The sequence below is a fragment of the Rhinolophus sinicus genome, linkage group LG05, assembly GCF_036562045.2.
Source record: "Rhinolophus sinicus isolate RSC01 linkage group LG05, ASM3656204v1, whole genome shotgun sequence".
In the NCBI taxonomy this organism is placed as follows: Eukaryota; Metazoa; Chordata; class Mammalia; order Chiroptera; family Rhinolophidae; genus Rhinolophus; species Rhinolophus sinicus.
This window is the reverse complement of record NC_133755.1, coordinates 169788663-169804818: the sequence shown is the minus strand read 5'-3', so window position 1 is coordinate 169804818 and position 16156 is coordinate 169788663. Positions and strand designations below refer to the sequence as shown.

General features: G+C 46.1%; 1 protein-coding gene across 1 annotated transcript; it reads left to right on the top strand.

Annotated features, from left to right (window-relative positions):
• The first annotated feature begins 3574 nt into the window (after positions 1 to 3574).
• Positions 3575 to 11719, top strand: LOC109455392 (UL16-binding protein 3). Its single transcript, XM_074333700.1, has 5 exons — positions 3575 to 3911; positions 7477 to 7725; positions 7954 to 8226; positions 9117 to 9264; positions 10504 to 11719. The coding sequence occupies exons 1-4, from the start codon at positions 3815 to 3817 to the stop codon at positions 9254 to 9256; spliced, it is 759 nt and encodes a 252-aa protein (XP_074189801.1). The 5' UTR covers positions 3575 to 3814; the 3' UTR covers positions 9257 to 9264; positions 10504 to 11719.
• The last annotated feature ends 4437 nt before the right edge of the window (positions 11720 to 16156 follow it).

Genomic DNA, 16156 nt, shown 5'->3' with positions numbered 1-16156 from the left:
TATAGGGTATCTGATGGACACTTGTCTCATTAGGGAGACCACCTCAGGGAAGATGTAGATGCCTGATCACTGCTCTGTACACCTGAAGCTGAAGCTGAACAATAATGAATGTCAACTACAATTTTATATATACATATATTTACAAGAAGCAGAGTACAGCATTAGGAATAGAGACAGTGGAAATGTAATGGCTGTGTGTGATGTCAGAGGGATAGTTGATGGGCGGAAGGGGGTTGTCACTGTGTGAGGGATATAAATGATAAATGTCTAACTATTACATTGTTTTGTGCACCTGAAACTAATAAAAAAATAAAACGAAAAAATGATTAGAAAAGTCAGAAATCCAGCCAGGGCCTCAACCACAGACAGCAGTAACTATGGCTCATAGACCAGGGTGACCGTACAGGCAAAAGGCATGAGCACCAACCTGGATACTTCCTGCCTGATTTAAGTATCAAACCAAAGACAAAATACAAGGTAATGATTAGGAGATAAAGCAGCCTCCCAAAAAGAAGACTAGATCCTTTGCCCAGTTTCCAGAACTGAGCCATGTCTCAGACCTGGAACCCATTTTAGAAGGAGATGGATGCCAGGTTCCAATGAGGAGGGACCCTCCAAAGTCACAGCAAGTGCAGTGATTCCTTCCGGCCTTCCCCAAAGACCCATGTGGACTTTGGTTGGGTAGGTGTACACAGGGAAGCAGAAATCCCCCAGTAGTTCATATGAAATCTAGTGTGTGAGTTGTCATCATCCCTGGGGGTCAGAAGCATCATCCTGACCCCCCTTTTCTTGAAGGGGAACCTGGGGGTGGAGCCACGTAGTAAACAGACACCTGACCCACATCATGCACAGTGAGGTATTATTGGTCCATAGATCCACACTGTGGTTATTTCACATTCCCCAGATTTGTAACCGTAATAGAAAAACTTGTTTTTCTTTTATTAATTAAATTTATTGGGGTGACAATGGTTAGTAAAATTACATAGGTTTCAAGTGTACATACTATAATACATCATCATATATCACATTGTGTGTTCATCAACCAGAATCAGTTCTTCTTCCATCACCATATATTTGACGCCCTTCATCTTCTTCTACCATCCCCTCCCCCGTAACCAATAAATTGTTGTCTGTATCTATGAGTGTTTCTCTCTTTGTTTGTCTTGTTCCTTTGTTGCTTTCAGTTTTGTACCCCACATGTGGGTGAAGTCAAACGCTTCTTAACTTTTCTCTCTGACTTATTTTGCTTAGCACAATAATCTCTCGATCCATCCATGGTGTTGCAAATGGAAGTATTTCATCTTTTCTTATAGCAGAGTAGTATTCCATTGTGTATATATACCACATCTTGTTTATCCAATCATCTACCAAAGGACGCTTTGGTTGTTTCCATGTCTTGGCCACTGTAAGTAATGCTGTAGTGAACAATCGGAGTAAATATATTTTTATGGATAAATGTTTTCAGATTTTTTGGGTAGTTGCCCACGAGAATAATTGCTGGGTCATATGGTAATTCTAGTCTTAATTTTTTGAGGAGTCTCCATACTGTTTTCCATAGCTGCTGTACCAATTTACATTCCCACTAACAGTGTATGAGGGTTCCTTTTTCTCCACAGCCTCTCCAAAGAAAATCTTTGTAATTAGTGAATCACTTGTGATCTGAGGGCTACCATAGTAGGGAAATTTAAGTACAATCATCTCCAACTGTCTTCCCTTTCTGTAAATGGAATGTTAAAATAGTATATTATCATTGATAAAACGACAGCCAAGTATGAATCTTAAAAGCCTAAAGGATGCCCGGGCATGATAATGTACCCTACAGTCATTTAATAACAGTGGTCTGAAGACTTTCTGTAAAAGGGTAGCTACTAAATATTTTAGGGTATGCAGGCCACAGGCTCTGCAACTACTCACCTCTGCTGCTGTCGCAGGAAAGAAGCCATAGACGATATATGAATGAATGAGTGTAGCTGGACCTGCCACTAGCGCCTAATGACCATGCAGAATCTATAACACTAGGAGTATCTGAGGTAGGAAAAGGTGCCATGTGGACTTCATGACATCTTAATTAAAGAATCACATCACAGACCCATAGGGTCAGAAGCAAGGCCATGCCCATTTCAGCAGGCACATCCACACCATTTAAAGAGCCGCTAGGTAAAGTGCTAGGGCCTGGTACAGATGAGGCGTCTGGCTATGAGATATCAGAGTGCCCACCATGAGCGTCATCAGGTTAGATAGGCCCGGTGGTCATAAGAAAGAAGTGATTTTTCATTCATTGAAATAATCAAGATCACGGGGAACAAATAAGGTGCAGAAGCAGGCCCTGATCTTGACACCAGAAATGTTATACCAGCAAGAGCCTCAGGTCACACCTATGGCTTCATTCAGTGTCTCAAAGGCCCCCTTGGACCAGGAATCCAGTCTTCAAAAGGAGAGGAGAAGTGGCCCATACCTGTGGGACCACATCATTTCACATTCACTCCACCCAGAAGTCACAGGCAGGACAGGGCTTGTTTCTGGATTTCAACACACAGAGGAGGCTCCCTGCTCAATGATTCCCTAGTGGGCACCCATATCTGGGACACCCTGTATACCCTAAATCTGGGGTCAGCAGTCTAGGAAAGTGTACATGTCTGGTTTCCCTATTTGTTTGCATGTTGTTTGGCTCTTTTGCACTGGAAGGAGGAGGTGTGCAGTGCATCCAGAGGCACTGAATGTCCTGCAAATCACAACACTCACTATCGCCCTTTGTAGAAAAGGTTTGCAGCCTCCTGCATAAATCTATCACCTTTATGTGCTGCTGCCTCCTAGGTAGATAGAAAAGGCGGGTTTGGGCCAAAGGGTAGAGTAAGAGTGCCCTTCAGTCATTCCCAAGGTCATACTTTGGGAAATTGTGCTTCCTCTCCCTCCTACTCTAGGTTCCCTGGGCCAGGTGCAGAGGCTTTTACTGAGGTGAGTCCTCAGGAAAGGGGGATGAGGTACCACTGGTGGAGGAAGTGATTAGGGTCACTTCACAGGTGGGAAGGTGTTAGAACACTGGAGTATTTGAACACCAACGAACTGGGGAATAAAACGGTGAGCTGGGGTGGGGAGCAGTGAGTGGTGAGGGGAAGTGGCTGATATGTGTCTGGTAAAGTGAACCCCTGGGGTTGCAGGTCAGGTGATCTGCTGGCAGAACCTGCTGGGAAGTTGAAGGGTGCAGGGCAGTGTGGATGATGGAGGGTTTGTGTGGGCAAGTCATTTGAGCAGAGTAGGCAAAGGGGTTGTTTGTGGGTGATTGTGGACTGAGACCCTGGGGGTGCCCCCATGTCCTGACTCCTCGGTTGCCAGTAGTTTGGGCTTCCATGTCCCCAGAAGTGGGGTGGTGGCAGGGAATCCAGTGTGGTGGCAGCCCAGGCGGTGGTGAAACTGTGTCAGAGTGCAGCACGAATCAGAGAGCAGGGAAGAGGCGGGGCGTGAGGAAGTCACCGGCTCCCAGAAAAACCTCCGCGAGCGGTCTTGGGGTAGGCCGGAATTGGTCTAAAGTTGGTCACTTTTGACTCTCTGTGCCAGAAGGGAGTGGTCACCCGCGCGAAGTGAGTTGCAACTGATGGAGGCGTGACCGGCGCCGTGCTCTGACCAATGTTTCCTTAGAAGTTCTGAGCGCGGCCCATCCCATCCCCTTTATTAGCCCGGATCGTTCGCCCCGCACTTTTTCGTCTAAGTGGCCTCCTGTGGAGCTCCGCGCCTGCAGAGCGACAACTGGCTCCGAAGAAAAGGCGGTGGGAGGAAAGGCTCCCTGGCACTTTTCCGCTGCCTGCGCTGACAGGCGATGGTGCGAACTGGTGGCTCTAAGGGTCTCGTGCCCCTGATCTTGCTTCTGCTGCGGGACTGCACCTGGGCAGCGCCCAGTCCCTGGAAGCGCGGCGGTGAGTTGGGAATGGAACATGCAGGGGGCGTTGCGGTGAGGGGGTAGGAGGGAGGCAGGAGAGGGGTGGGGGACATTAAGACGGGGGATGGGGATGCGGTGCCCACGGGAGTTCACCAACCTTCCCGCTGGCGCCGCCGTCCCCTCCTCAATCCTCTCCGAGGGCTCGTTTCAGGCTCGCGGGCTTACGGGGCCGGTTGTCGCCATCCCGGGAAGAAACGGGACCAAAACGAGGCGGCTTCGGAGGAAAAAGTGATGTTGGGCAAATTAGGGGGTGGGGAGGGAGCGCAACGGGGAGAAGAAGTAAAGGACAGAGGGCTCAGCAGGGCACTCTGCTGAAGCACCCACCCCCCAGCCCGCGCTTCTGGGAGTGGGAGCATGAGTCACGGACTCACGGTGTCAGCGCGGGCGTTTCCGCAGGGTCGCGTACAAGAATAAACATATGCCCCTACTGTGCACACACAGCTTTCCCACACAAACCCTTCATCATTCCCAGTGCCGTCCACCCTTGAACTGAGCGGGTTCTGCCCGCTGATCACCCAGCCTTGCAGCCGCAGGCTCTCCTTGCTGTCTACTCCCCTCAGGACTGCTCCCCAGAGAGCTGTCGTATTACCCAGTGCTATGGGGTTTGAGGAACTCCAGGGCTGCCAACACCTCCCACGGATGAAGTGACCCTAATCACTTCCTCCACCAAGTGGCCCCTCATCCCCCTTTCCTGAGGACTCACCTCAGCAAAAGCCTCTGCACCTGGCCCAGGGAACCTAGAGTAGGAGGGACAGGAAGCACACTTTCCCACAGTGTGGCCCTGGGCATCACGGTAAGGAAGGGCATCTCACTCTACCCTTAGGTCCCAAGCCCATATTTTCTACCTGCTGAGGAAGCAGCAGCATGTGAGGCTCATTCATTACACAGTAGCAAAGGGCAGGCAGATAGTGAATGTTGTGATCTTTCCAGGCCAGTTAGTGCCTGTGTGTGTGCTACACACCTCACCTCTGTGGGGCAGAAGCAGCCAGACAACATGCAAAATAATTGGGGTCCAGAATTATACTTTCCTATACTGCTGACCCCATATTTAGGGTATATAGGGTGTCCCAGATATGGGTGCCCCTGTCCCTTAGGGAATTATCTCTCAGGGAACCTCCTCTGTATGTCAAAAACCAGAAACCTGCCCTGTCCTGCCTGTGGCTTTGTGTAGAGTGACTGTGGGTCCTACAGTTATGGGCCACTGCCCCCCTCCTTTCTGTAGACTGGATTCCTTGGTCCAAGGGGGCCTTTGAGACACTGCATGAAGCCATAGGTGTGACCTGAGGGTCGTGCTGGTGCAACATTTCTGGTGTCAAGATCAGGGCCACCTGCTTCTGCATCTCATTTGTTCCCTGTGACCTTGATCAATTCAATGCCTCAAAAATGACTTTTGTTTTCATGACCACCGGGCCTATCTGATCTGATGACCCTCATGGTGGGCACTCTGATATCTCGTAGACAGACGCCTCATGTCTACCAGGCCCTAGTACTTTACCAAGAGGCTCTTTAAATGGTGTGGATGTCCCTGCTGCAAGGGCTTTGGCCTTGCTTCTGACCTATGGGTCTGTGATGTGATTCTCCCATTAAGATGCCATGAAGTCCACATAGCACCTTTTCCTACCTCAGATACTTCTAGTATCATAGATCCTGCATGGTCATTGGGCGCTAGTGGCAGGTCCAGCCACACTCATTCATTCGTGTATCATCTATGGCTTTTTTCTGATACAACAGCATAGGTGAGCAGTTATGGAGACCTACAGTCTGCAGACCTTAAAATATTTAGTAGCTAGCCTTTTACAGAAAGTCTTCAGGCCACACTGTTAGTAAATGGCAACTGGATAGGTATCATACCCCCATAACCATTAGGCTTTGAAGGTTCATACTCATGTCTGTCATTTTATCCAGGATAAAATACTGTTTCAACACTCTATTGACAAAAAGGGAAGATAGTTTGAGAAGATTGGACTTAAATTTCCCTTCTGTGGTAGCCCTCAGATCACAAGTGATTCACTAATTACAAAGATTTTCCATTCTTGTTACATACCTGAGGAATGTGAAATGACCACTGTGTGGATCTATGGACCAATAATAACACCTCTGTACACAGGACCTGGGACAGATTTTTGTTTGTTACCTGGCCCCACCCTAATGAAACCCTTAATGAAAAAGGGGGCCAGGTTGATGCTTCTGATCCCCAAGGATGTTGACAACTCACACACTGGGTCCTGTATGAATGTTGGGGTGTTTCTCCTTCCCCGTGCACACTTACCTGAGTCAAAGTCCACATGGCTCTTTGGGGAACGCTGGAGGGAATCACTGCAATTGCTGTGACTTTGGAGGGTCCCTCCTCATTGGAACCTGGCATCCATCTCCTGCTAGTAATGGGTTCCAGGTCTGAGACGTGGCTCAGTTCTGGAAACTAGGCAAAGGATCTAGTCTTCTTTTTGGGAGGCTGCTTTACCTCCTAATCATTTACCTTGTTTTTTTGTCTTTGGTTTGATCACTTAAATCAAGCTGGAAGTATGCAGGTTGGTGCTCATGCTTTTTGCCTGTACGGTCACCCTGGTCTATGATCCATAGTCACTGGTGTCTGTGGTTGAGGCCCTGGCTGGATTTCTGACCTTCTGATTTTGATCATCGTGCCTACTTTGCTCCTGACATAGAGCATTTCCACCTGGCATCCATTATTTCAACATTTTCCATCCCCATTACTACTAGAACCCATTTTGGGGAACACCAACTCCTACCACCATCCTGACCTTCAACAAAGGTCACCATTAAGTCTTTTGAGAATTCTGGGTCTCTTGTCACCCATGCATTTCTCATATGCTTGATAAATAAGAGTTTATCTTCAGGCTTTCCCATGGAGCATGGTTGACTGGACACTTTTCTGCCTTTTCCTACTATAGCCACCCTGGCATATTCACTTCTCTGAGCCATTTGATCCCTTCCTCCACCACCTGCCTCAGAGTTCTGCCTTTTCTAATTTACAAAGTGCAGCCACGCTTTTGGCCAGGCTTGCAGTACCCACCCTAGTAGCAGTTTAGCACCACCTCCCAGAGCTGTGCTAAATCCCATGACCCATGATTGTCAGTGATTCCTTCTCCACCTTTGGGATCTGTCCATGTCCTCTCCATACCCCACCATGACAGAGCTTCCCAGGAGCAGCTCCCCACATGCTTTCCCTCTCCCCACATGACACTGGGCTCATTTCTGACAATCCTCTGGCATCTAGGCCTTTCCTCCATAGCCACCTGGCACGTCCCTGCGGTGGTCATGGGCTGATTCGTGCTGGGTGTCAGCCTGGTAGACAGAGGGGACATATCCGGAGATGTGTGGTTTCTTGCCAAGCAGAGGCCTCCTGGTTCTCCTCAATCAAGGGAGGGGCACTAGCCTTTAGCTGTGAAGTTGGGGCCCGAACAGGGGTAGCTCTTGTTCTGCATGCCCTGCCTTTGGGGGTATTCTCTTGCTGTCACACAGATCATGGAGGGGTTGCCTTGGGACACTTATTTCCAACCCCATCCTGTGTTTTTCCTTCACAGAAGCTCACTCTCTTCACTATGATTTCAACATCACTACTAATAGACAACCATTGGGTAAAGGACAAGTGGATGAAAAGATTTTTCTTTATTATGACTGTGGGAGCAAAAAGGTTGTACCTATGAATCTCCTGAGAGAGGATGTTAATGCCACAAAAGTCTGGAATGAACAGACTGATACGCTGTGTCACATGGGGGACTTGCTCAAACAGCAACTGCCTGACATCAAACTGGAGAAATACCCAGACAGTGGTAAGTTGGAAAAGTCTAAACGCAGGAGAGAACAGATTGAGGGGTTTTCTGCATTTATTGTATTCATGCAAAAAAGAAAGTGGGTGTTGGTTCTTCCCAAGTAACCCAGCAAAAAAGTCAGGGAGACCAGGATCAGATAGAAGAGTCCAGGTGAGACAGACACCAGGTGGGGGCCGAGGACCTGTCAAGACCAGAGGCTGACCTCTTTCCCATGGGGCTGTGGGGTAGGTCCTCTCACCCTGCAGGTCAGGATGACGTGTGAGTGTAAAGCCAATGGACGCGCCAGTGCATCCTGGGAGTTCAGCTTCAATGGACAGAGATACCTTCTCTTTGACTCAGAGAACAGAAAGTATACAGCGGATCATCCTGAAGGCGAACAGATAAAAGAGAAGTGGAAGGATGACAAGGAATTGACGAATTCGTTCACAAAGATCTCAATGGGAGACTGCCAGGAATGGCTTCCAGTCTTGGTGCACTGGAAGAAACAGGGAGACACAACAGGTAAGAGAGAAAGCAGGAATGAAGTGGTTGTTCTCTTGAGATGAGATCGATCTACCCTTGTGTGAGTGTGTTGAGTATGTGTGTGTATGTGTGTGTGTGTGGTTTGAAAAAGGATCCATCCTCAGTGAGTGCTTCCTGGGAGCATAATAGCCATAGGTGTGTTCTGCCATGCTTCCTTTCCCTTCGCACGTTGTGACGTCTCTTCCTCACTGCACATATCTTTGGTCATTCACAGTGGATTTCTTGCTGGCCCCAAACACGAGGGCATCATTCTGTGTCCAGAACTTTTTCTTGTACTCCTTCTTCTCCTTACCATCACTTTTCTTTTTCCTCTCACCTGGTCTTTTCTGTAAATCATTCAATACCAGCTCAACTGTCAGCTCCTGAGAGGACTTCTCTACCATCTTCCTCATGTGTCACCTCCTCTTCTGTCACAGCAGCAGTGACTGGTCATATTGTAACCCTTGCTTCCCCCATCAGTTTTATGAGTCCCTGGAGGACAGGGCACACCCCTTCTTCCCTTCCTGCCTCAGGACCTTTCATACCATGTTTCCCCGAAAATAAGACCTATCTGGACAGTCAGCTCTAATACATCTTTTGGAGCAAAAATTAATATAAGGCCCAGTCTTATATTCTATTGTATTAGATAAGACCTGGTCTTATATTATAGGAAAACAAGACCGGGTCTCAGATTAATTTTTGGTCCAAAAGACACATTAGAGCTGATTTTCCGGCTAGGTCTTATTTTCAGGGATACAGGGTAGCAGCTGCCATTTAGTAGGTGAGAAACTGTCTGCATTGCAGTATTACCCGGGGTAGTAGGAGCTGAGGGGATGTCTCCCCATTTTGGTGCCTGGACAAGGGCTGTCATGCTTGTGTTTCCATTGCAGCCCCCACAACAATGGTCCCAAACACAGCTCCACCAAACAAGGCCGCAGCCACAGCCCATTCCAAGGCCTCGACCATCACGCCTGTTGGTTGGATCCTCCCTCTCTTCCTTACCTGCTGGATCATAATGTATGTCCTTTAGGTCACAAGGTATGTCCTTTAAAGTAACAAGTATTGGCAGCTTATGAGTGGGAATGAGGGGCAGATGGCCTGGAGTGAGGATGGGGAAGGGTGAATTCCCAGCCCGACCCCTGCCCCTCTCACTGAACCTCTCATCATGGACATGAGACAGGAGAATAACACCTCGTGACGCCTGATAGCAATCATTGGGACAGCTCAGCCTTGAATTCTGATATCTTCTCACTGTTAGTGCCAGTGGAAAGGGAGGGGCCCACACTAATGCTTAAGGTCTTGAGCCATTTCAGTCCTGACACGGATTCTCTGTTTGGGAGAGTCTGTTTGGGTCCAGTGTGGGTGGTGTGGGGACAGCAGGGACACATGGCGTGGGCAGCACTCACATTCGGGTGAGAGCAGCATGGTGGCTCCATGTGATGTGTCCAAGGTAAGGGGGCTCATCCAGGGGGCTAAGAGGAGAGGGACCGGGGTCTCATTCCAGGAAGAGGGAGGGAAGGCCTTTCAGACCTAACTCAAACGGGTAGAGTTCAGGGCTGTGTCCCCACAGAAAGTGGCTTCGGGGACAGCAGATAAGGCAGAAAGCAAACAGTAGGGACTGTACAGGACGAGGTTAGAAGGAAGGCAATTCTCCGTGCACACCTGGGATTCCTGGCTGAGCCCTGCGCAATAACCTGACAGCCAGCCTCCTGCAGACTCAGATCCTGAGCCACTGAGGGGCCCCTGCCTTGAGCAGAGGTGACTGGGGAGATAGGTGGGGCTGAGCTGCTGTTTCTTACAGCTGAGCCTGACCGGGGTGGATGGCGCAGGGCTGGGACTGTCATACTGAGAGCTCTGTGTACTTTAGCTAAGAGGGTGGTAGGGAAGGGAAAAGAAGGATGCTTGTCTGTTACCCTCCCCAGGCTAGAGGTGTCAGGATACAGGCCCTCCTCTCCATCAAACCTCCCACCAGGTCTTAGGCCCTCCCATCACAGGGAGAATCAGGACTTGAGTGAGGGAAGCAGATGATGCATTACTAGCTTTAGGTTGAGCCCAAAAGGTCTATAGCAGGGACTGGAGCTGACTCTCTATGTGCAAAAGGAAGGTGGAGGTTGCTACAGGCTGCTGGTCCCAGGGCAGGGGTAGCAGGTGCAGGGTAATACATGACCTTTGTGAGTGGAGGGCTTAATATGGGGAGTGATTGGGGTGCGGTAGCCCCAGGAGAATGGGGCAAGGATTTTCTCAGCCACTGGTAACATCACTTGTTCTTTTCTGCAGGCTGACGATGCTATCAGGAAGCCCAGGATAGTGTGTCGATCTCAGCGAGTCTGCCCTTTCATTGGAGACCTTTGGACGACCTATTCATTTTATACCACCATCTGATCATGATGACACAGTGTATACATCTCATCTTCTTCATTGCATTTGTTGATTATCTTATTTAATGATTTTTTTAAAAACATATTATGCCACTTTTCTTGGTTCTGAGGGATGAAATTCCTTCTTTTAAACTTTAATTGCTAGAATAAGAAATATCAACAAGGAGACCATTTTCCATCTCTTTTGTTTGTGGAAAATCATATACATCGTGTGTTTGTTTGTGGACATGATCTTGCCAACTACATACAGAGGGTACAAAAAAATGTATGAAAGTGGACACTTTGGTCGATGTTGCTCAAGCAGTGGTTCACCATAATCAGAAGTGTCTGGATACTGATGGTATCTACTTTGAGCACCTCTTGTAAGTGCAAAAATCAAATGTGACTGGTATTCATCTTTTGTTATCAGTATATAGTGGCTATTACAATATTAATACAGTTTTTCTTTCTTAAAATGTGTATACATTTTTTGATACCCTCTCTGTGTGTGTGTGTATACACATACACACACACACATACACACACACACATACACACACACACATATTATTGCCACGCAGCAGCCTACCCGTCTGTCTCCTCTTACCTGCCCCTAAAGAAAGGAGAGTCTGTGAGATGGATCCTTTCAGGGACTTTGCTTCACCTTTGTGCTTATACATTATGTCTCCCTGTTTGGCCCCAGAAAGATGGCTGGCTAGTCAAAGACGGGTACGACTCCCCACGGTGGCGGGGTGCAACCCAAGCCAGACACAACTATAGAGGTGGGCACAGCCCCCCACCTTCCCCCAGCTAAGGAGAGCCTCTGCCTCTGTGGCTGCATTCCTCCCCACAACCTGCAGGGGAAGTGACTCAATGATGTGCTCTCCATCTATTCATATGCATAAAGGTTTTGTCCCTTGGGGAAGTACTTATTCTGGGACTTATGGTTCAGCTGCCTGTAGACAAGGGTGATGGGCTTAAATCAGTTTCCTATTGTAATGCATGGGATTCACCGATCTTGAGATTGACAAGCTTTACTTCTTTTACTTCCACACCTAACTAATAAAAGCCATGTGTTGGCCTGACTCGGGGTTCAGTCCTTGAGGCTGCAGTCCCTTTGCCCCACTTGCACTCTATTCTTGTCTACTGTCTTTCTTAACCTGTGCCATCCTCCTCGCTTCCCACAACTCTTGTCATGCTGGATACGACAGGAATTCTTTCTGTGTCATCAGAAACAAACTTATTTTATGTTATTTTATTATTTTGTTTGCACTTTTGGCCATTTCTTTTTATTTACAGTTTGTGTACAATGCAAATCAATTCTATAACATGAGAAGTTACTATGAATCAAAGCAGACATATGCAAACACAATATATAGTCCAAAATAGATGTACTGCATTCAGATATGAAACCAAAGAGAATGTTCGTTCACACAAACAGGAGCTTAAGATCTGTTGGATATAGTGTTCCTGTGTAGGATTCTGAAAATGGAAAAAATGTGATGTGTTACCAAGACCACCGTGGCCATATTAGATACTGGAACATCTAAGTATCAGTGTGTGACTATACGAACAAAAGACTTTAGGGAGTGTCTATTTTTTAAAAGGTTTTGTGCATCAAGGCAGTTGTGAAAAGATTTACTTTCCAGAATCAAGCCACATTAGGCTTAGGATCAGTTTCTATCCCAACATATTGAACGATAACAGAAAGTGCTCCAAATGTGGCTATTCTGATTCATAGTTTTGTTTTGTTTTGTTTGTTTGTTTGTTTGTTTGTTTAAAGTATATACAGAGAGACTATAAAAGTTTTTCTGAATTTCACTTAGGTAAGCTTCCAGTCTTCACATCTCAAATACCTGATTTACAGTTTTGGCTCATCACATATTTGCCTTTTCGAGTTTAAGATTTGTCAATTTTACATTCAAAACATACTATTTTTAAAATTATAAAAAGTATGCAACGTATGCAGAAATAAAAAGGATTTTAAAATTAGTTGACGTCAGTGTACTTCTACTCTTTGGAATTAGTTTAGCTAAATGAATCTGGTGCTCTTGAATTGGAATAAGTGATAAGTACACAAGCATAAATTACTCATTAGGCTTGGATTTGGGGTGCATTCCAATCCATCACTGCTCTGGCACATGTCAATAACTGTATAAAAAGTCAAGTGCAATGTCCAAAGGAAAGAGTTCAGTTCCCAAGAGAACAGTGATAGCTTAACAACGTAAAACTCGATCCAGAGTTACATTGGCATTAGTGCTGTGAAACATACACTGAGGTTTTGCATGAACACCTGGAAGTTCCTTCGAATGTGCATGCAAATAGAATCACGGAAGCTTTTCACATTACCTAACAGTTTTATGGTCATATAGCTTTAATGAACCAAACGAAAACTGAATCTGCTCCAAATCCCATCCTCTAGCGCTAGATAAGATACAATCTATTCATTTTCAAGGTAGTTTTGTCTGTCCATACTGCTTAAGCCACATTTAAGGAAATCATCTCTTAACTCATTTTGGATGTGTCTCTCTTCATCTTGTACATGAAGCTCCAGTAGATTTAATATTGGCAATCACGTAGTCAAGCCCCGCCCATGCTCTTCCAAGCAATGAAATCTGAGATCCTCGACATTTTCTGTGTCAATAAAACAAGCTGTGGAATTAGTAGATTCGACGAAGACCTGTTTTTCCTTATCGCACTGGATGTCTGGACGCCATCTGGGTTGCGTTCAGAAGACGGGGAAGTACAGATGTGTCTTGGTCTGAGTGTCTTAACAGTAGAGATGTGGGAGGGAGACCGAGATCAGGAAGAGACCGGCTGCTGACTGCGGAGCAGCGCCCCTTGCCTTGGTGGTGGCATTCGCTGGACTTGGGGCAGTGGAGGTGTTGTGGGAGGGGTTACTGGAAGGTGTTACAGCAGTTGTTTGGTTTGAAGAAATCTGCGTGGGTAGGAGCAGCTCCAGAAGCAGCTGTCCCAGTCCAGTCTGGCTACCATCGCTCTGCCCATGTCAGCTTGGTCCGTGGGTGGCACGTCTCACTGGATGGAGTGTGCGTGGAGAACCGCTGGCTCAGGGCAGGTGCAGGCAAGGCCAACCGCACTCTATTTTAAACAGAATGAAATTATGTTTATGACTGTTTCCTTTAGGAACTTATCACCCTATAATGATACTTATATAAATACGTCTGTATTCTAAAATCTTAATTACTTTGGAGTTTTGTTTTCTAACCCAGTAGAGAATTCAGGGCATTTCACTATTCTTCAATGTTATGGATAAATATTATCAGTGATTCTGCCAGATTTCTTGTGGGCACAGTGATTTTAAGGATCACTCTTAAGTTAATCGGCATCATGTGTTGTTTTTAAACATTATCCTAATACTCTGGATGCAAATATTCCGGGACTTAAGCAATGACAATCTTTCTGATTTCACCCCGTTCCTCCACCCCAGCAGTGACTTTCCTGTGAAACCCCTTAGACACACACTCCTCTTTTCGGTGAGAAGTAAGTCTTGACCACAAAAGTATCTCTACTTCTCAAAGTTGTTCTATTGCCCCATGGACAAAGGATCGCTATCCAGAATAAATAATGAACTCCTACAAATAAATAATAATTCTAATTCTCCTAAATTTGGGTGAATGCTTTGGGCTATTCACAGATGGTGAATAAGACTGTGAAAAGATTGAATGTGTTCCATAGCATCAAGATAAAGCAAAAGAACAATGGGATACCCTGACACACCCATCACAGTGTGGGGAGCCATGGTTTCTTGCAACCCTGAACCTTGCAGACTGGCTCAGTTTCTGCCCCCATAACATTGTCTCTGCCTTATCTGAGAGGCGCCTAACGGCTGCTGAAGAATGTGGTGGAAACGGCCAGTTCCCGGACACAGAAGACTAAGGGCTTTCTGGACAATTGATAGGTTCTGTCTCCTTGAGATATTTACTTTTGTGAGTTTCAGTGACCTTGTATCTTCTATGTCAAAGTAAAAGATTTACTTTCGCTGAGATAATGCATATCTTCTTCGTTTAACTGCACGTACTCAAACTGTATATATTGGTTAGAGATAATAAACTCAGGGCTTCAGCATGACTGAAGACCGGCCGCATTAGCATTTGTGTGTGTCTTTTATTCATTCCCACTCCCACATTCAGGTACTGATCGACTCGTGGCGGCTGGCCCGTCACATCACAGTGACAAAATGTCAGTATCTCTGTAAGAAGAGGTGCACGGGAGATGGAAAACAGGAGTCCTAACATTTTTAGTAGGAATAAGAATTGTATCACTCCTTCCACGTCTATCTCACCACATCCCAACAGGGGATGAGGGTTTAGCCTACTACACAGAAGTCCCAGTGTTGTTCCCAGGCTGGTAAACAAGGCCAAAATGCATGTTGGTATCTGGTTGTTTATTCTAGTGTCATATATCTTTGCAAAAAATGAACAATAAGATTTCCTACAGAAGTCGAACGTATTTTTCAGTGTTGTTAAAATATTTCTGTTTCTCCCTACTTTGGGAAAAATAATCTGAAGTATCAAAAATGAAACAACCAAAATGCCAGATGGAAATTGTTTAAACCTTTCAACATACAGTTGAAGACTTCTGGTCAACACATAATAACAGTGGCCACATAAATCTCTCTACATACATTTAAAAATTAAACAAAAGGGTCAGATAAAAAACCATAACCCACATATTTAGCATAGAGGACATGAGAAATACCTAAATCCATCACTTGATTTGAGTCTAAAGGACATTATCGGAACAAGTGTTGAAACATGAATGGGGTTTGTGGATGAGATAGCAGTATAGTATTGATGTGGAATCTATTGTGGTGATTTGGAAAGTGTCCTGGTTTGCAGGAGACACTGAAGCGCTCACGCACACACACACACACACACTCATTTTAGAGGCTCGATCTACCTCAGAGCTGCTAAGCCCTCTTCTCTGACTTGGTTACCTGGAAGCTCCTGCATCACAGTGATGGGCAAGACCTATAACAGGGAGTTTGCACACCTCCCATTCCAGGCCTGGGCTGCCATGCTGATGAGGTAGAGGAGGGAGAAGCTAATGAAGGCTGGAGCACAGAAGGGTGAGGCGGGAACAAGGGGAAGGACTGGGCTGTGAAGAAGCAGCAGGATCTGTATTGTATTTGTTGAGCTATTTAACTTCTAACATCAAATTCTGAAAATTATGTTTTGGTTTTTTATTTGCCTCTTTTGTGTAATTTTTAAATGTATGTGGAAAGATTCATGTGGCCACTGTTGTTATGCGTCACATAGAAGTCTTCAAATATATATTGAAAGGTTTAAATGATTTTCATCTGGCATTTTGGTTGTTTCATTTTTGATACTTCAGATTATTTTTCCTGACTAGGGAGAAACAGAAATCTTTTAACAACACTGAAAAATACGTTCGACTTCTGTAGGCAATCTTATTGTTCGTTTTTTGCAGTGACATACTACACTAGAATAAAAAACCAGATACCTACATGCATTTCGGTCCTTGTTTACCAGCCTGGGAACAACACTGGGACTTCTGTGTAGTAGGCTAAACCCTCATCCCTGTCAGGATAT